The 21,565-nt window shown below is 51.1% G+C and overlaps 1 protein-coding gene across 8 annotated transcripts in view; it reads left to right on the top strand.

Moving 5' to 3' along the window:
• LOC137421712 (perilipin-3) overlaps positions 1-4,332 on the top strand; it is a 30,727-nt gene extending 26,395 nt beyond the window's left edge. For 7 of the 8 annotated variants that reach the window (XM_068108027.2, XM_068108025.2, XM_068108024.2 and 4 more), the window contains one exon: positions 708-3,864. In XM_068108027.2, the coding sequence (XP_067964128.2) occupies positions 708-950 (243 nt within the window). In that variant the 3' untranslated portion in view covers positions 951-3,864. Of the gene's footprint in view, positions 1-707 lie in introns of all 8 variants that reach the window. The other variant, XM_068108023.2, reaches the window with a different exon arrangement.
• Positions 4,333-21,565: the final 17,233 nt, after the last annotated feature.

The following is a 21,565-nucleotide window of genomic DNA, read 5'->3' as shown; positions in this document are numbered from 1 at the left end:
CATGAAGTGAATGAATGAATGAATGAATGAATGATCGTTTTTTTTTTTTAAGGCCGTTTTCCCCGCTAGAGCGGGGGTTAGCCTTGCGGGCCCCATGACAATCATGGATTCCCTGTTTGAGGCAATGTTTTTTTTTATGGCCGGATGCCCTTCATGACGCCAACCCTTAGTCGCCTCTTACGATGCGCAGGGATACGGTGTACCTATTCTAAACCGGGGTACACACCGTGATCATTCATCCCAGCAAGCTGGTACTCAATTTGCCGACCTCGGAAGGATGACAGGCTGAGTCAACCCCCCTGGCGTTAATTCAGCGATCGACCGGGATTCGAACCCAGGACCCTAGGATCCCAAGCCGGCACCCTAACTGCTAAGCCAACACCAGGCTTCCACTACATGAAGTGAAGTTCATTTTCCCATTGTTTTGGAGCCATTGATGAAAACGTTGCAAATGTTCACTGTGATTTTGATTTGACTTTTTGCAATGTTTTAGCTGTCAAACAGCAAACAGCTTTGTCCCTTTATTTTCTAATTCTCAAACTGTTGTTAGGCCTTACTTACAAAGGGCCATAAATCGGTCATATCCTTGGCTGCATGTAATTACCAGCAAGTATCACCAGATGGAGATGGTGACCACATGCAGAATTGTTCGGTGTGCATTTATGTAGATGCAGGCTGCTTGAACTTAACTCCACATCTTGCCTCAGGTGCCACCAGAATCGTTGAACAGTCCCGAAGCAGAAAATAGTGGCGAGTGGGTGAGCGCAGAAAAAAATGATGCCAATGCAGCATCAGAAGAAGGTGAGCTGACAAGCTTGGTTTCCAGAGACGCTGACGCTGAGCATGATGCCAGCCCTCATGTGCCAGCACCAGGATCAAAGGAAAAAGAAAGAGCGGCGTCTAGAGGCGAGGTTCCTCGTAGACAAGTCAAAATATCCAGCGATTCATAATGAAGTTACTTTTACTATATTTCCACCACCAAGTTGTGCTGAGAGCTCATGGGTTGTTCTGTAGTGTCTACTCGCTGCATTTGTTAGACTAGCATCTCATTTTTATTTAAAAACAACAACCATGGCCTTGAGGATGTGTTGTGGCCCCAACCTCAACCTTTTTTGAGAATAGCATGACAATTGCTTACCAGCTTCCATGAAATCCTGTTTTAAAATGTCATTTGTAGGGTTACAAAAAATATTTTGCTAATGCTTAGTACAAGGTTATGTAGATGCCCAGGCATTCAAGGTGCAATGAAAAATAATTACTGGACTGAAGAAGGTGTAGGGGAATATGAGCTGAAATCCTCTTGATCATGACAGATGATGATGTCATAATTCATCATGATATGCAATGGTGAAAATACAGTTTCAAAACAGTTATTGAAGCAATGGGATCTGCAACACCACAATGCCTTCCTGCACATTGCAACGTCAAAGCAAGTTTATTACATACAAGCATAGAATATACAGTAGTAGAAAGATAATTGCATCACCTTACTTCTGGGAGGGTTTCCTGCATCTTCAACAGGATTTTCACTAATCTTCGATTTTAAAATACATTACAACTGACTTCAAATTTGAGGCCTGTACTAATCTGTGGACTTCCTTTCACCTTTGTGCCAGCTTGCCACCTTCTGGACATGGATGAGATGAGATTACAGTTGTATTAGACTGTACTCCTTCATATATACCAGCATTAAAGAGTTTCTGAAGCTCAATCATAGTTCTTGGCAATTGTTTGGGGGCAATTCTCTGTCCGCAACGTTCCAGCAGATCGCAATCCAGTTCATATCAGGACTGCTTCCAAGCCAAGACAGGGTGTGAATGTTGGCATCAGACAGGTGGTCTATCGTCTTAATTGGGAAAAGGTGCACCAATCAAGTTGAAAAGATGTGTATTTGTAATAAAAATTGTACAATATGACATCAAAATAATTTTGCTGAAACCAACAACATAGCACTCACCAGTTTGTCCAAGTGTCAGGGAGCAGAATTATCTTGGAAAATACAGGACCTCCAAAGTGATGGGATTTTAAAACCGATCTTCCATGACTTGGACGTAATCCATTTTTCACATTTGCAGGAAAAAAGGTGAGAATAGCTAATTCCATATCTGGAAATGCAGCTCCACTCCAGGCACAGATGCAGGAAATGAAAAGTGTGGGAGCGACAGTGGATAACGGGAGGATAAACATATTCATTTTCTTAAATTCCAATTTATACAAAATACCATTCCAACTCGTATATCACATTTATCTTAAAGAGCACACCATATCTCTGAAGATTCATTTTTTGATAAATGCCCCAAAAAGCATCGACAATATTTTAATGTTACTTTTTCAAACAATGAGGAAGTCAACAACACGAGTCCATGAAGTTCTAATTTCAGTGACTCAATCATTCACAAACTACTTTGGTAGCATCCACGGGCGATTCACACTCACTTTCGATGATTCTCTAAAACCTCCAACTGTAATAATGACTAAGCTAAGAACAAGGGCCCGGTTGCATGAGCATCCTTAAGGAAAGACTTGAGGATTTACTTCAATATTTCCTTAAGTTCCCCTTAAGGAGACCCTTAATTTGAGGATGGTTGCGTATATGAATATTCCTTAAGTTTTTCCTTAAAACATTCTTTAAACTCAAGGGAGCATTCGCCCCCCCCCCCCACCCCCACCCCCACCCCATCCTTAAACACCAACCTTTGAGTTTCTAAAAGGTGCTATTCATGGAAATTGGTCCATGATTATCGCAGCGCAACACCAGAGACAAGCGTCATTTTAAATCATGTGTTCATTATGTGTTCTTGTTTCGGACACGTCTTTCTATCTCTAATGTGATTGGTTGTCTAGCATAGCAATGGCTCCAAGTATTTCCTCAACCATAAGGAAATACTTACTTGAATTTTTTTTCCCCCTTTATAAGGCCATTTTCCCTGCTAGAGTGGGGTTAGCCTTGCGGGCCCCATGACAATTATCATGGTTCCCTTTTTGAGGCAATGTTTTTATGGACGGATGCCCTTCCTGAAGCCAACCCTTTAGTCGCCTCTTGCGACACGGTGTACCTATTCTAAACCAAGGTACACACCGGCACATTCATCCCAGCAAGCTGGTACTCAATTTGCCGACCTCGGAAGGATGATAGGCTGAGTCAACCCCCCTGGCGTTAATTCAGCGATCGACCGGGATTTGAACTCAGGATCCTAGGATCCCAATCCGGAACCCTAACCACTCAGCCGACATCAGGCTTAAATCCTTACTTGATGATTTCCTAATGGCTGTTTATGCAACAGCCCTTAAGGAAATCCTTTGCTAAGGAATCGGTGTACCTGAAGGTAAATCTTTCCTAAAGGATAAGGGAATTTTATGCAACCGGGTCAAGAACCTTGGTTCTATGTTTATTAGTGAGGTATTCTGGTGGGCATTGCATATGTTGTTAGAATGTTTCGGTAGGTTAAAAACAAATGCATGGGGGTAGCAAGACATACCAATCACCATGTACGAGATGAACACCATGTCACATTGGGATGCTGGTATATTGAGCACTTAGCTTTCTGTTCAAAAGTTTAACTGAACAATTCATTATTCTGGCACAAATGTTGCTCTTTAAATGACTGTTTTAAGCTTGTTGGTTAATGTGGTCCTTATTCCCACAAAGAAACAACAGTTATGAATAACAAGTCCTGGAATCTTAAACTGCATATGAAAAAGGAAGTGGAAATGGTAAAGAAAGTCATGAATGTGGCAGCTTGGGAGGTGTGCCCACGCACATGTTTGTAAGTTGCATGTTGCACTCTGTGTCTAATGCATGTAAATCACCGTTTTTTTGAGACCGATGGCCATTCTCAGTAAAATAAAAGTTTATAAACAGTTGTGGATATTTCACTGCATTTTAGCACAGAGTTACGGGTGTCCCCGCTTAACGTCGTTCCAGTTAATGTTGCCTCGTTATAACGTCGATAGTAATTAGATACCAATGCTTCACAGAATGTCGTGAATATTTACCTATACCTCGCTATTATGTCGTCGGGTATATAATTGTCATGGAAAGTCTTCAGTGCTGCTATGAAATGTCAAGAAAAGAAGAGGCAAGCAGTCAACCATTGGATTTTTTTTTTTGGGGAGGAGGGAGAAAATCGGTCATCTGAACAACCAGCAGAAGCCTTTAGGTCACAGCAAGGGGGAGAACCTTCCGGATCTCAGTGACCCACCGCCCTCCCACTCCGCCATCTACCAGTAGATTGTTTTCTTGTACTAAAAGCGTGATTTTTGTCGTTTATTTTACATTTATTTACAATACTGTATTACAATGTACAATACAGAATGTATAAACAATGAAAAGTGTGTGAATTTACTTAAACTAGGGCATGCCCGTACTATATATATATCTAAAATTATATCCCCCCCCCTATTTACATGAAATGGTTTGGTCCAAAGCGAACGGCTTGCGAGTGGTGACAATCCCCCCCCCTCTATTTACATGCAATGGTTCGGTCCAAAGCGAACGGCTTCCGGAGTTTGGTAAAGAAATCGCCATCGCGTACACAAACGCGCAGGAAAGCGAATGAATCGCAAATTCGTTTTTATTAGTTGTAAAACATAATGCCCAATTATTCAATTAGCGCCAACGTATTTTGGCTGTTTGCAATTTAATCGCAAGGCAAAGTAGAAAGAGAAGAGGGAAAAAAAGAAAAGCCTTGCCTTGCTGCAAACAGCTGCTGCAAACAACAACAACAGGGAAGGCTGCACTGTCCGGAAGTTGGCATATCGCAGTTACGATTATTTTAGTGTTAATGGCCAATTATTCAATTAGCGCCAACGTATTTTGGCTGTTTGCAATTTAATCGCAAGGAAAAGTAGAAAGAGAAGAGGGAAAAAAAGAAAAGCCTTGCATTAACGCATTAACGCTTGCATTGCATTAACGGTTCGGCACACGTGATAGCTCGCTGCTCTCTGATTGGTTGAAGCGTTTTTTGGACATAGCTCGGTAGGTACTTGTCCGATTAATTTCAAACCTTGAAAAGGCACATCCTCGGGTCCCCAGCAATATACCTGGCAAGTTTCAAGTATATCGGACCCGTGGTTGTCGAGAAACAGCGGTCACAGACAAACACACAGACACACAGACACACAGACACACAGACAGACACACAGAGATTACTGGAATTATAGATAGATATTGTCACGCAACTCCAATTAACACCAGAGTTGTGGAGGCCGATTACGAGGCTCTAACTCCCGAGGCGAAAACTCAATAGCGGATTCCAAAACCAAAGACGAGAGCCCTGCAGCCTTATCTATTAAAATCAAACAGGAAACTGCGTTCAGGTATATACAGAAAATAATACAACGATTTATTAAATGGAAAAGCAAAGACAGTGAAAAAGTACGTGCCGGTAATAAAATAAGGTAGCTCAATTGGGATCCCACACACAACAGATATGAAACACGATACGAGGGAGATGAATTAAAGAAAAGAACACGTCACATCGTGTACAGTGTACGCGGAGCTCGGCCTTATCTTGTCTTTGTCGTCTTGGTGGCTGCCGTCCAACACCGCTCCTTCTGGCCCGATCGCACACCACGAGGTCCCTCGCTCCAAGTCCCACAAGGCCTCGAGCACCAAGCACCGATCACCACGAGGTCCCACAGCAGGCTAGCGCGAATCCACCCAGCAAAAAGGAGCGAGCTCCAACCACCTCGATGGGGATCTTCCACATGACAGCCAACTCAACACGGGCCAGGACCCTGCTCACGAGCCAACTCAGGATCGCACAGGGACTCTCTCAAGCTGTGAACTCCTCTCAACTGAACTCCCGAAAATGGCGTCCGACCCTCGATAATATCTCTGGCCGATGACGTCATATTGGCGCACTGCTCTGCCAATCAGAGCCTCCCACGACTCGCCGGCTCGTCCAGGGGCACGCCCACTGCATCGCTCCAACTCTCCCCACTCCTGCTCCTCGGTCATAGCACGTGCTATGCGAGGTGGGTAGGCCTTTCGGAGGTGTAAATGGTGGCGGCCAATTGTGGCGGTGTTCCAGCCTGATTTCTTCCTAAGTCATGTCAGGGGGAAGGGCGTCATTTAGTGTTGTACTAAAGGTCCTAACTAATGTTTATGTGGTTTGCAGTGCCATAATGGACAAAGGTTTGACTACTAGGTGAGACATACAAGGGCTATACTCATTATTCCCTAACTAACTATCACACGTATCTCCTGGTAGATTCACAATTATACACCTTAACCGACCAAACGCCTAAACATTGACTTATTACAGGATGTGTTCCTTATCGCGACATCTCGAAGCATGTTACCTACTCAGATATACTCTGCTCTACATTTTGCTCTACCAAATTCGTAACAATATGATGCATTTCATGTGGGCGAAGGAACATAATCCCCCCCCATTTACATTAATTCTTATGAGATAAATTGATTCATTTTAAGTCATTTAGTTTCACTTAACGTCAGGTTACCACGACATTAACCAGGACAAAATGTACTTGCTTTATCAAGATTTAAAACAGCAAAATGTGTACAGAAGCCATCTTGGCGAGTGGTCAGGATCACACCGCTATGTCGTGTATAGATGTATAATGCAGCTTCAACTGCACGAATAATTATTTCTAGCAAGTTGCCCGTGCCCACATGGGATTCTAAATGGAGTAGGGAGGAAGGCGGCTCGTCTTCTGTCATTGAGCCAGCAAGCTGGGAACAACAATTCACATTCATTGCCACATCTGATGCAATGTAAATGGCGACGAGGTGCGCAATTTGAAACTGTTTGTTCGATAAATGTAGCTTTTTCATGCCTACGGTCTGTAATAAAAAATTGTTTTGGTGTTAAATCCAGTGACCAATGGCAAATTAATAGTAGGATGAACACAGCATTCACACTCACCACTCATGAATCCCGACCCAGCTACCAGCTGTCATCCGTTGTTTCGCAGGCAGGGTGATTCATCAAAGTGTGTGCCTTCCATCGGACGGACGTTAAACTGGGAATCCCGTCTGCCAGCATTAGTTGGTGGACGTTAAAGATCCCACAGTGTCCTTCGTGAAGAGTAGGCGAGCTTGTACGTAATTATTTGACGTGACGGCCATGAAAGAATTATGTACATAATTCAAGGATATGAGGCCATTTGGCACATTGTTGCCATGGTGCACCCTCAAGTTAATTTTTGCTACAGCTTTAAACATCAATCTTCTTGATGGTTCATTCAAGTCTAAATAACCCGATATTTATCAGGTGACCCAACTTGGGTGGGGAATCCAGTGCTGCTGGGGAGAAAATCTATGTCGGGGTTCTGGCACATGTGCATTGAAAACATTGAAATCTTATAAATGTTGTCAACACTGAGCGCTGTGAAGACAGAACACTCGGTGCTGGGAGCTATCGTCCCGGGGAATGGCCCAAACGGTCTTTTGCTGCACTGCATTCAATAAAATCTAAAATTTTATTCACCATTATCCATACCCCAAGGATCATTCAATTGGGTCGAAATTGATGGCAAACTCACACAAAAAAACAGATGCCTCAAACACGCTTCCTTCACTTTTAAAGGATTTATCTTGTAAACAAAACTTCAGGGAGGAGGGTAAACAAGATGCTATAAACAAAAATGGAACAAATCAGGCGAGTGAAAAAGGACACAAATACATAAATGGATATATTTAAACTAATGTACAATGATTGGAAATAAAGCAATTCCTATCCCACCGAAGGCGCCACAGATCACACTCGTACAACAAGACTAATGCAGGCGAGACTTCCATTTTCTCTGATGCGCAGGGAAGATGCCAGACTCAATGCATTCCGCTTTGGAAAGCAGGTGGGAGACGACAGCCAGTGACTAGTAACTCCCACGATGAGGTAAAACCAAACAGAGCACGATGAAGATCGGTCATGAGGAAGGCCAGCACGATAAGCCTCCACCACGCCTTGTGAACCCATTTTTCTCCCCCAAGCGAGGCCTCCTGGTCTGCCCTCTGTTCTCTTCCTCTTGCCCCTTCAAAAACACAGGTTGATCCCAGCTTGGCTCAAATCCAAAATTCCAAAGAGAACAACTTGGTTGTGCTCTTTTTACATGAGCCTTCTTTTCATCTCTCCAAAGAAACATGCGAGCCCTCTTCTTCCTCCTCATCACCAGGGCTCTCACATTCTTCTCTTCTTCTTCCTGGGCAGAGTTCTCCCCTCACAGTCCTCCCCATAGGGCGCCCCCCCCCCCAAAAAGATATTTTACACTTCTGACTCCACAGCACAATGCGCAGTCATGGCTGACACACACTGTGCAGAGAGATCCTTTTGTGGATGGCCTTTCGCACACGTGACACGTATGCCTCTCTCATAGGAAATCTTCGCCTAGTTTCACCGAAAACTGAGGTGTTTACGTCCACATAATTAATGTCTAACATGCCTATAAATTACATATGCCAACAGGCAAAAGGTATCCAGCAGGAGTCCAAAAACTCCACAGCTTTTCAATGTCCAGTAGTCCCAGCACATTCCAAACCCTGCACTGCCTGCCTTCTTATATAAATTCTCAAATAGCCGGTACTTCTCGCCCAGGTGACGTCGGGTAGTCCAGCGCATCTATATATATATATATATATATATATATATATATATATATATATATATATATATATATATATATATATATATATATATATATATTGTAGGAGCTATGCTCCAACGTAAATCGGAAGAATGGACGCGACAAAAAGCTGGAATTCGTCCGAGTTTCTTTATTGTGTCAAATCAACTCGGGTACTCTCTAAAAAGCCCGTTTATCGGGCAGCAATATATATACACATTATCCCGGAGCGTTTGCCCGGGAAAGGCGAGAGCGGGCGTGCCCAGGCGTCCTGGATGAGGCCTGGCAAGTCGAGAGCGGGCATGCCCGGGCGTCCTGGACGAGCCCGGCATGGTGATCGCTCCGCATCCTCGGTAGGTGCAAGGCGATTGTGTATACCCAGCGGTAGCCGCTACACACGTCCCCCCAGAATCGACTTGCACCGGCAGGGTCAATTTAAGGGGGGTCCTGATGACCCGGCCGAAGCGACCCCTGGCGGGTCGTGGGGGGGGGGGGGGGTCCAGTGTGGTGGTGGGCAGTCGAGTGGGGGGCACCGTGGACGGGGGGCGGCCTCGCCGCGGCGGAAGGGCCAACCGTGGCGGTTGGTCAATGTCCACGTGCGCCGGCTTGAGGCGGTCCACCGCAATCCGGTCCGACCTGCCACCGATGTCGATGACGAACGACTTGTCGCCCCGTCGCAGGACCCGGAAGGGCCCATCGTACGGCGGCCGGAGTGGCCCCTGATGTGCGTCATGACGCACAAAAACGTACTCCGCTGTGCGAAGCGCTGTGGGGACGTAGGACTGGGGTCACCGTGGTGGGACGTTGGCATGGGGGCAAACCGTCGGGCGGTCTCCTGGAGGTTCGAGTGCTGGTGAGCTGCGGACCAGGGACTGGTAGCGTCGGGCACGAATTCGCCCGGGATGCGTAGCGCCTGGCCGTAGACAAGCTCGGCGGTGGACGCCCGGAGGTCCTCCTTGGGGGCCGTGCGGAGGCCCAAAAGGACTCACGGCAGCCGGTCGGCCCAACCGCCGTCCTGAAGGCCGGCCATGAGCGCGGCCTTCATGGAGCGGTGGAATCGCTCGCACAACCCGTTGGCTTGGGGGTGGTAGGCCTTAGTACGATGGAGCTTGACCCCCAGGTTGTGGGCGACCGCGCCCCACAGCTCGGAGGTGAACTGCGGTCCGCGGTCCGACGAGATGTCCGCCGGTGCGCCGAAGCGGGCGACCCAGGTGGCGATGAAAGCCTGCGCCACGTCGGCGGTGGTGGTGGAGACGAGGGGAACGGCCTCCGGCCACCTGGTGGTCCTGTCCACCATGGTGAGCAGGTGTGTGAAACCCCGTGATGGGGGGAGGGGGCCCACCAGGTCCACGTTGACGTGGTCGAAACGTCGTTCGGGCATGGTGAAAGGTGCCAGCGGGGCCTGGGTGTGTCGGTGGACCTTGGCCTGTTGGCAGGCTGTGCAGGTGCTGGTCCAATCACGGACGTCCCGTCGAAGGCCGTGCCAGACGAATCGCGCTGACACCAGCTTCTGGGAAGCTTTCCGGCCCGGGTGGGAAAGGCCGTGGAGGGAGGCGAAGATGCGGCGTTGCCAGGTAACGGGCACGATGGGGCGAGGCTGGCCTTGGGAGACGTCGCAGAGCAGGACAGTGTCCGCGAAGGGGATGTCGGCCAGGCGGAGGCCCGTGTCCGCTGCCCAGAGGGCTTGCACCGTGGTGTCGGTGGTTTGGTCCGCCGCCATAAGCGCGAAGTCCATGCCGAGGTGGACCGTGTTCGCGCTGGCCCGAGAAAGACAGTCGGCCACGGCGTTGTCTTTGCCGGCGACGTGCCGGATGTCCGTGGTAAACTCCGACACGGCGGAGAGGTGGCGCTGTTGGCGGGCCGACCACGGCTCCGTGACCTTGGCCATTGCGTAAACCAACGGCTTGTGGTCGACGAACGCCGTGAAGGGTCGGCCCTCCAGGAGGTGGCGGAAATGGCGAACAGCCAGGTGTAGACCGAGGAGCTCACGGTCAAACGTGCTATATTTGAGCTCGTTCGGCCGGAGTTGCCGGCTGAAAAAAGCGAGTGGCTGCCAAACCCCGTTCACCCATTGCTCATGTACGGCGCCCACCGCGTAGTCGGAGGCATCCGTGGTGAGGGCGATGGGAGCGTTGAGCACCGGGTGAGCGAGCAGTGTTGCGTCAGCGAGGGCCCGCTTTGAGCTTTTAAAGGCCGCGTCCATTGCTGTGGACCAGATGACGTCGTGCTTGGCCGGCTTGCCCCGGAGGGCTTCGTGGAGGGGCCGCATGAGTTGAGCAGCGCGGGGCACGAAGCGGTGATAGAAATTCACCATTCCCAGGAATTCCTGCAGGGCCTTTATGGAGCGGGGACGCGGAAACGTGGTGATGGCCTCGACCTTGGTTGGCAGCAGCACGGCCCCGTTCTTGGTGATGTGGTGGCCCAAAAAATCAACGGCCGTCGTGCCGAAGTGGCATTTGGCCGGGTTGACGATGAGGCCGTGCTCGCTGAGGCGCCCGAAGAGTGTTCGCAGGTGGAGGAGGTGCTCGGCCCGGGACGTGCTGGCGACGAGGATGTCGTCCAGGTAAACGAAGAGGAACGGCAGGTCGCGCAGCATGCCGTCCATCAAGCGCTGGAACGCCTGAGCCGCGTTCTTGAGGCCAAACAGCATTCGCAGGAATTCGAATAAGCCGAACGGCGTGATGACGGCCGTTTTTGGGACGTCGGCCGCCCTGACAGGTACCTGGTGGTATCCCCGTATTAAATCGATCTTTGAAAAAATGACCCGTCCTGCCAAACGGGTGGAGAAGTCTTGGATGTGCGGGATCGGATACCTGTCGGGGGTGGTAGCGTCGTTAAGGTGGCGGTAGTCGCCACATGGGCGCCAGCCGCCCCCTGGTTTTGGGACGATGTGTAGTGGCGAAGCACACGCGCTATCGGAGCGCCGCACGATGCCGAGGTGTTCCAAAGTGTCGAACTCGGCTTTGGCCATGGCGAGCTTGGCTGGGTCGAGGCGGTGGGCTCTAGCGTAGACCGGCGGGCCCGTGGTTGGTATGTGGTTGGTATGCTCGATCGCCATGTCGTACTGCGACGGCCGAAAGCGTCGGCCGCGTGAGGGCCGGGAACTCCGTGAGCAGGCGAGCAAACTCGTTCGCCGCCGGGAGGGCGCATGCCAGCTCGGTCGGAGCGGAGCTGCTCAATGTGCATGCCAGGGAGCTGAAGGTCTCGGCGTTGATGAGGCGACGCCGTTGGACGTCCACCAGCAGTCCGTGTGCGCAGAGGAAGTCGGCGCCTAGCAGAGCCATGGGCACGCTTGCGGTTACAAAAGTCCAATTAAAGCGTTGGCTGCCGAAGCAGAGGGTGACGTTGCGCGGGCCGAAGGTGCGGATGGCCGATCCGTTTTCAGCAACCAAGGAGGGGCCGCAAACCGCGGACTGCCTGCCCTGATCGGAGGCGGGTATGACGCTCAGTTGGGCGCCGGTGTCACACAGGAAGCGCCGTCCGGACGCTTTGTCCGTGGTGAAAAGTAAGTTGCCCATGTGGCCGGCGCTCATGGCTGGTAATGAACGCCGGCCCGGCCGTTTCCCGGCTTGCCGAAGGTGCACGGGGGTCGGCATGTCCGGGCCTTCTGTCCGAACCTGGCATCATGATAATAACACCATGCCTGGTCAGGTGGAGGCCCCGGTCATCATGCTGGAGGTGGTCGGCGTGGCGTAGCGGCCGCCAATTGCGTCGGCAGTTCGGTCGTCGACCGTGCCGGGTGCTCGGGGCGCCATGGGCGTTGCTTCGGAAGGCGGTGGGCTCCAGGTCGCTGCTCCAATGTGTTGGCCTGCCGCGGAGATCTTGTCGGCTTCCCTGGCGAGGGCGCGGGGATCCGTGATCATCGTGCTTGCCAGGGCGAGGCGTACCGGGTGAGGCAGCTGACGGAGGAACAGCTCCCGGAACAGGAATACCGGAGAGTGCTCGCCGAGCAGCGAAAGCATGTAGTCCATTCGCTCGGACGGGCGCGTGTCGCCGAGCTCGGGCAGGTCGAGCAGGCGCTGTGCGCGTTCCGCTGATGAGAGGGCGAAAGCGTCGAGGAGGAGCTTTTTAATCGCGTCGTATTTGTCAGCGGCTGGCGGGCTCTCGAGGAGGCTCAGGGCGTGGGCCGCGGTGGCTGAGCCGAGTGCTGCTACCACATGGTGGAAGCGGGTGTCGTCGGCCGTGATGCCTCGCAGGGCGAACAGGGAGTCCGCCTGGGCGAACCAAACCGCCGCGTGAGCCTCCCAGAAGGTATGCAGTTTGAGGGCAACTGCCGTGTCCATGTCGGGTCACCAATGTAGGAGCTATGCTCCAACGTAAATCGGAAGAATGCACGCGACAAAAAGCTGGAATTCATCCGAGTTTCTTTATTGTGTCAAATCAACTCGGGTACTCTCTAAAAAGCCCGTTTATCGGGCAGCAATATATATACACATTATCCCGGAGCATTTGCCTGGGAAAGGCGAGAGGGGGCATGCCCGGGCGTCCTGGACGAGGCCTGGCAAGTCGAGAGCGGGCATGCCCGGGCGTCCTGGACGAGCCCGGCATGGTGATCGCTCCGCGTCCTCGGTAGGTGCAAGGCGATTGTGTATACCCAGCGGTAGCTGCTACAATATATATATATATATAATATATATATATATATATATATATATATATATATATATATACACATATATTGTCATGATTTGTGTATATATGTGTACACATGTGTATATATATTTATACACATATATCGGAGAAGATTTTCATGGGGACCGCAAGGCTAAACCCCGCTCTAGCAGGGAACATGGCCTTAAAATGCATGTTGTTGTTGTTGTTGTATATATACACATATATATATATACACACATATATATATATATATATATATATATATATATATATATATATATATATACACACATATATATATATATATATATATAAATATAATATATATATAATATATATATATATATATATCTATATATATATATATATATATATATATATATATATATATATATATATATATTGTTACCGGTTTTCCGCCGCCATTATTACCCTTACCAAGGGGGGATTAAGCCCCTTGTTCTTTCTGGGCTTGGCGGAAAAGTTACGAATTGTTACGAAAGAAGTTACAAACAAATTGTTACGAAAGTAACAAAAGAATTGTTACGGACGCGGTTTGGATGTTATTTTTGACCGAGCGGTTGGTATGACCGCGACCGAACAGTTATTCCCCGACTAGACCCCGATTCCACCCAGACATTGACCAAATCGCGCCATGCTAAATCAATGATGGAAAGGACACAACGACTGGGATAGATGAAACGACGCAAGGGGTACAGTTCTCAAGACCTCCGGAGGAGGGTATAATTACAGTGGTGGAGAAAAGGGGGTAGATTACACGGTAGTGAGGTAAAGACACAGAAGAGATAGGCATTTAGATACAATCTTATCTTATCCCAGACAGACCACAGACAAACGGAACAAGGCTGACTTACACAGGGATTGATGGCAGGAAGGGACAGGTAGTCGATAGCACAAGGTGCACCTTGGCTCGGGGACAGGATAAAGCACGGTCCAGTCCAGAGATGCGGGGAGGCCTCACAGCGCTCGGAGGGTACGTCTTGCTTGCTCCAAGCTCAGCGCGCATCTAACGTCACCTCCCTCTTCCTGCGCATGCTCAGCGGGGAGTGACACGCCCTCGGCTGGTTGGCTCCGCACCAGATGGGACCGGTCCGCCGCTTCCATTGGGTGCGGGGGTTACCGGGCTCCGCCCTTGACGAGGAGCTGACAGGGAGCCCCTATTTGGTAACCCCGTCGAGCACATGTTCGATGGCGGCTCGTTGGGAAGGCCTGGTGCCCTCCCAACACCCCCTACCAACCAAGCCGGAGTGAGGACGCGCACTCCCTGTGCACGCCGCCGCCGTTGCTGTTGTTGTTGTTGTTGTTGCTGAACCGTGAGGAAGAGCTGCGGGGAGGTATTGGGAGGTCCTAAACTTCCTAACGGTGCCATACAATCACATTCTGGTGCAACGAAGGGTCAGAATTAATGGAAACGAGTCCTTAACTGACATAGACTAAGAATAACTAGCAAGATGTCCTATAGTTGTCTTACATGAGATGCGGTGAACCTGGGCACGACATTTAATGGGGGAAATAGGGGGAGGTCGGGTCTACAGAGTGTTGTTTACAGAAAATGGGACTAGGGAATGGGGGATTGGGGATAGTTGGGAAGTATTGAGGAAATAGGGGAATATTTACAAGCGGATATGGGTGGATGCAAATCCCATATCCGCAACATTGCACCCTTCTCTACCTCGGGGCGTCCCGACACGATAAATTTTTACCTACTTTAGTGTGGCACTCAGATGTAGTTCCCTCTACTATTAACTCAACCCTGAGTGCGACAGTTTTACAGATGTTCACAAATGAGTAAATATGTCCCCCTGCGACGTTGCACCCTTCTCCTAACAGAAACACACCCACAGGATAACCGAATCGCGGAAAGCATCCTCAAACTAAACATACAGCCAGTAGGGAGCCTTATTTATACAACACTGATATTTACACTACGATCCAGGACCTGTTCTTTGAGGAACACATGCAGATGTTATGCATAGGGAGAGCACGCATGCCAGCATCGATACACCAACCCACGAGTGCCCTGTGGCCCTACGGCCTTTAATAATGTGCAGAGCACCCCGTCCAAGCACCAAAAGCACCACCCCATTATGCACAGTCAGCACCATCCGGTGCACCAATAAAGTGTTCAATAAAAAATGCACAATCAAGTGTCCATGGTCACCGGTGGTGTCGCAGCCGGCCGTTGTTCTGCCGCTGGTCTTGTCTTCATGGAGTGCACTTGGCCTTCTGGCTTCTTTAGAAATAAAGAAAGGCGCCAACCGCGTCCATTTCTAAATTGTGGCCGTCAGGGGGGCCAACTAAAAGTGGTTCACCTGTATGGCATAGGTGCCACGTTGACCCAGGTCCATCCACGGGTGGTGCTTGACCGCAAAAGAACTGCGGTCCATTGTGGGCGGCCACAAAAATTGCGGTCCATATGGTGTATCGATCCAGGCAGCAAGCAGCGGAAGTACAGGCCCACAACTGTGGAGCCAGCACCTCTCTCTCCTCTCTCTCTGCCCCAAAGCGAGATCCTCGGAGGTGGGAGACAAAATAAGCCAAGTGAGTAAGGTCGTAAGGGCGCAAAAGTGCACGCAATTCAAGGTAATGCACACTGGGGCACATGGGAACCAGGTGAGACAGGTACGTTCCTACCGTACGCCCCCCCCCCCCACCAGGTAACCTACATTGCCCCTCCCACTACCCCTTACTGTATCCACAAAACACAACACTACCCATAAACATCTACTTTACACATCAACAAACGTCCCTACTGTCTTCCCCGTTCCTCCCATAAACCAAATTCGTCTTCTCTCCCTCCTAACCAATCAAATTTGCCATTTCCAACTCTCATCAAAATCTGCCATCTCCAACTCAACATCAAAATCTGCCATCACCAATTCATCATCAGTCCCTCCGAAGGAGGGAGAGATGGAATCACCCCAATGTCTTATCCACGTCGTGATGCGTCTCACAAATCCAAACAGCAATTCTCATTTCCTGCAACACAAAACAAAGAAAACACAGGTGTGGAGTCATCATCATCACCTCAGGTAAGTGGCTGCGTATGGTGCGACAGGTTCATCAATCCTAACTATTTCCTAAATGACTTTAACAACTTTACATTACCCGGGGTCTTTCTCCTGCCAAACCATTGGCCCTCATTACTCTATGTGGTTCGAAGAACCAAAATCCCATTGACCATCTGTGGTGCACACCATCAATTTGGGTCTCACTCCCCGATTCAACACTCGGTGCCCCCGCACAATTTCGGTGGCTGGGTCGTGTGACGCTCCCAGCTGGTCCGCCCACCTGCACACCTCCACCACTGTTGTTGCCTACCGAGCTCACCTGCTCCTCACCCTAACCTAACTAACTGGGGAAGGCCCTCTCGCACTCTCACCCCCTCAGTGCCCTCTCTGGCACGGGCTGCCCGATCCACACCCGGGATCCTCAGCCACCCACTGACACTAACGGCTCCCAGAGCCCACCTGCGGCCTCACCTGGCCGACATCTAACAGTGGCGGAGTGCCCAACCATTCACACTCATACTAACAGGCCACACGACCAGCCAATTTCACCACACCAATGCACCCATCCACAATACCATTCTGCAACCGCACCACAAATGCCAATATCCAACCACAATTTACCTATACCTTCTAACTATTCTTTAAACTACCCTCCCCGGGTACTCGTGAAAAGGGGGTCCACTCTTCCCCCATCCACACCTTCGCACCATGCACACCACTCCGTACCACTTACTCCAACTCTGTCCACACCACTCATTCTCTGCTCCATATATTCCACACACCTGCACTTGCACACCTGTGCTCTCATACTTGGTGCCGCCTGCACCCTTCTCTCCCCCAAGCGCATTCGCGCTGATCCACAACACTCACTACTCATACACTGCTCCACACACCTGTCCAGTTCTCACACAGCATCATCTCATCTAACTACTACCCTCTGAAACTTGCGCTTCCCAGTCGTCCCTTTAAACTATTGCGCTCCCTCGTCATTATCATCCACTCTAATCTACCTGCGTCCCCTCTACAGGTATCCTTGTCACTAACTAACCTTAACGTTGGCTAATGTCATCTTCTAGGGCCCTACACACAATATCCTAACCCACCCGGGCTAGTTTTCACTGCCATACACCCCATAATCTATAGCGCATTTGCCCCCTTTCATGGGAAGGGTGGCAGGGATGCCACCCTTACCCACCGGGCCCATCGCTCATCAATCCCCCAGTCCTCTGGCACTAATAAGCCCCCCTTATTCAGAGGTACTTGGGTCCCGCCTCGGCATCTAAAGCCGAGGCAATCCACGGGGGGCGCCTGCTCGCCGGTGTTAGGCCTTCTAGTTTCCCGGGGTCTGGCGGGGGGGGTGTCTGGGGTCGGCTAACCCGCTCCCCCCTAGGCGGAGTTAAGGACCTCAACCGCCGGGGATCATCCCGGCGCGTGCCTCGACAGTGCCGCGCCAGGTGACCCAGACGGTTGCAAGTATAGCACCTCACCTGATAAGGTGCTTGTCTCCGGAATTCCAAATTTCCCCCCCTGAAGGTCCGAATTGGATTACCCGCTCGTGGTCCACCACGGGCCACCTCCGGGGCCGCCTGCCATGGTCCAGGTCCCGCCAGGCGCTGGTCCACCAGCCTCCGGACCATGCCCGCCAGGTCAGGACTCACGTCGGGGGCGGGCCCCCTAAGGGGTCCGCCCTTCATCGGGGGTCCCACCTGGCAGACCGCCATTGCGTGACGCTCGCTCCCCTGGGACAGGGGCCTCGCTGCTTCCCAACGGGCTGCAGCGTCAGCCGCCTGGCTCAGAGTCTGCGGGCGCCACATGGCGAGCTGTTGCCGGAGCTCAATATCCGGGAGGGCCTGGATAAAATGGTCCAGCGCCAGGCTTTCCCGGGAATCCGCTGCCATGTTAGCATGTGCGATCCCCACTGCGCGGCGAATGTCTTGGGCAAGTTCCCCGATGGCTTCCTGGGGCTTGCGTTTTCGCAGCGCGAGCTGAGCTTTAACAAGCTCGCTCTGCTGTTCAATGCCGAATCGATTAATTAGGGCGTCGCGGAGGGCTAGCAGGGTGAGAGCACCCGGTGGTAATGCCGTCAGCACCTCCGCCGCCGCGCCGCGCAATGCGGCCACCAGGTGTACTCCACCTTCGTCCTCACCCCAACCGTTGCCCTTACACACACAGTCAAACTGCGCCAGGTACGCACGTAGATCACTCTTGCCGTCATACGGCGCGAGTGGGACCTTGTGGGACCACCTCGTTTGCGAGTCGTTGCCTGCCTGCCGGACCCCGTGCGTCGCCCCTTGCGGGGTCAGCGCGGGGCCGAACCGGCCGGGCCCCCACAGTACATTACCCCCATGGGGCTCCCGTGCCTCCCCTGTCCCTCTAAAAACTACCCCTGTTGGTGTCGATGCATGGGTCACACTTCCGCAACCCGCTACCCATTCCATACCACCACAACCTTGCTCACTCACACCTCGCACCTCTCCCATCACCGGACCCTCTCGCTCGCACCCTCGTTCCACACCCTCCGGACCAGCCATACACCTCACTCTTGGCCTCTCACGAACATCCGGGTCCATCTCGACCCCCAAGCTTATTAAATCACCTGGCGCATCATACTGTTACGTGGTCCCCTCGGGGACTACCTGGTCTCGGTGACCCCCGGACCGTGAGAGGACCTTCGCCAGAAAGTAGTATTATATAGATGCGCTTTCGCAACGCAATCCCTATGAATTCCACCCACGAGACACTGATGTTCAAGAATATATTTCCCAATGGTACTGATACCATACAATTTCCAATGACACAACCACGGAGATTTTCCCCGAGCAATCAACAATACACCACCATCAACAATCTTTCACTGACAATCAATTCCCTATGAATAAGATGGCCATCCTATATACGTGTGTCCCGGTGAGTACTCACGACACCCTTATGGTCTCGGTCCCGCACAATGTCTCTGGGCCCCTCCTGACCAAGATGATAGTCGGCGTCGCCGCACTCGGGCGGTTGAACGAACCCCGGGTGGACGTCTCCACCGGACAGGTATCGTACCCGGCCCCGCGGCTGCAGCCTCTCGTGGCTACGCGGAGCGGGCGCGGTAAAGCAAGCCGAAAGCCCCACGCCACTTGCCAGGCGTGCTAGGCCCCAACCTGCGACTCATACGCGTCTTTTTAGACGGGGCCGCGAACGGTACCAGACGCGGGGTCGATGCACGGCCCCACGTCAACTTGACGTCTCCACCGGGTCGGTATCGTACCAGGCCCCGCACTCCTCTCGCCAGACGGGCTTCGGAACGCCGCTTTTTCACGCAGCGCAAGGTCGAGGCCACCTTTCGTCCGAGCGGGGCGAGGAAGAACAAGAAGAATACTCGTCCTTTTTTCCTCGTGTCGTTTCCTCTTCCGTTTCCGGTCACTTCCGTTTCCGGCCACTGGTTCAGAAGGGCTCCTGACCCTCCAATCACAACAACCCTTAATATACTACACACGGATAAGCAAAGATCTGAATATTAATTCACATAGATATGTAACACTCCCCCCCTTCAAGAAAGAAAGTTTGACCCCAGCGAAAACTTTCGTTGCCGGCCAACTTGGATAAATAAACCAGATAACTCAACCCCCAAATCCTCAGTTCCCCTGGGCAAAAATTATCCCAACTCAAAAATAAAGCAACAAACTCTCACAAAACCCCCAGATTACTCCCTCTGGACTAAACACCAGCAACGACATTGTCCCTGCCAAATCAAACTCCCTCTCATGACCCTCTGACTTTGACCGTCAGCTTCTTGTGAATGAAGGTTAAGGGGTTGATCAAAGATCCAAAGTTACGCAACTCGATAGCACTTTTTCCGGGAGGCCAAGCCGAGTATTCACTACATGGATGCCTTTAGGAACGTGAAGTTCACGGTTAGTCCGTGCAGGAAAGTTCTCTACATGGGCGCCTTGAGGAACGTGGAGTTCACGGTTAGTCCGTGCATGAAAGTTCCCTATATGGACGCCTTTAGGAACGGCATTCATGGTTAATCCGTGTAGGAATCTTGGCTCAGCGGCTCCGCCGCATTCAGTGCTTCAACTTCTCAGAACTTCCCTAATAATTATGGTGGGACCCCTTGTCCCTGTAGTCCCACGAATAGCGGTCTCCTTCTCGGCCACTACTTTGCCAATCCTTCCTTCGGGAGCTGCCGTAACTCAGGGAGCCTCCATAATAATATTGATTGCGGCCACCACCAAAACTACCGCCCAGTTGTCCTCTCCTGTAGACCTCTCGACGCCTACGAAATGCCTTCCTTACTGTTATGGTCCGACCCTCCAAATCCTTGCCATTCCAATTCTTCTCTGCCTCTCTGGTGTCTTTGGTGCTGGCAAACGTGACAAAGCCGAACCCTCTGGACTGTTGCGTTTCCCAGTCTCTTACCAACCGCACGTCCACCAGCGGCCCATATCTGTTGAAGACAGAGGTCAGAACTTCTTCCTCTGTTTCGAAGTTCAGTCCCCCTACAAATAACTTGGCACTTTTGTCGCCATCCCGAGCTGGTGTGGTGTTATTTTCCCTGCTGGGCTCTTGACCAACCCTCAGGTTACCATAAACTTGACCCCCGGCCAAATCATTCCCGATAACCACAGATACACCCTCTATAGGAAGCGTGGCTTGTAAACCGACGGTGACCGGTCCTGACACCAACTCGGACTCCAAATGGATGACATGAAGGGGAGCACTAACACCGCCCCCAATCCCCTGTAAACGAACACTATCCCCCGTTGCCGTCTCCTCGGACCATGGCAAAATGCCTTCAAGCATTAAAGATTGATGTGCCCCTGTGTCCCTCAATATCCTAACCGGTTTCCGGTTAGTCGAGGCTCCATCCCGTGACACAAACCCCTCTGAAATAAATGGTTGGTAACCCTTTTGATGGCGATTTCTTACGCTAGCCATCGCATTCGGAGTGGTAATAGTCGGACTCCGCTCTGGGTTGTCCCTTTTCATGAGGTAACAACTGGACATCAAGTGTCCAGGTTTCTTGCAAAACGCGCAAGTAGGCCCGGAGGAAAAACTCGTGGTCTGCCTCGGGCCCCCTGAAAAATAAGTTGGTCTTGGGCCCACAGCCCTCTGACTTCGAACAGGTGGGGTATCCGCGTTGTCCCCCTCATCCTCTCGAGGCCGCCGCCATGTATTGTCGTTCTCCGCACCTGCTGTTCCCCACCTTCCCTGCGGAGATCTAGGCGAGGAGGTAGGTTCATGGACCCCTATTCGGTGGGTTAAGGCATAATCATCTGCCATGGTGGCTGCGTCCCACAACTTTGGTACTTTCTTTTCCTGCAGGTACACTTTGATGTCCT

Source organism: Myxine glutinosa, chromosome 2 (genome assembly GCF_964187855.1).
Source record: "Myxine glutinosa chromosome 2, kmMyxGlut1.1, whole genome shotgun sequence".
NCBI classification, from domain to species: domain Eukaryota; kingdom Metazoa; phylum Chordata; class Myxini; order Myxiniformes; family Myxinidae; genus Myxine; species Myxine glutinosa.
This window is presented reverse-complemented; position numbering and strand designations above follow the sequence as displayed.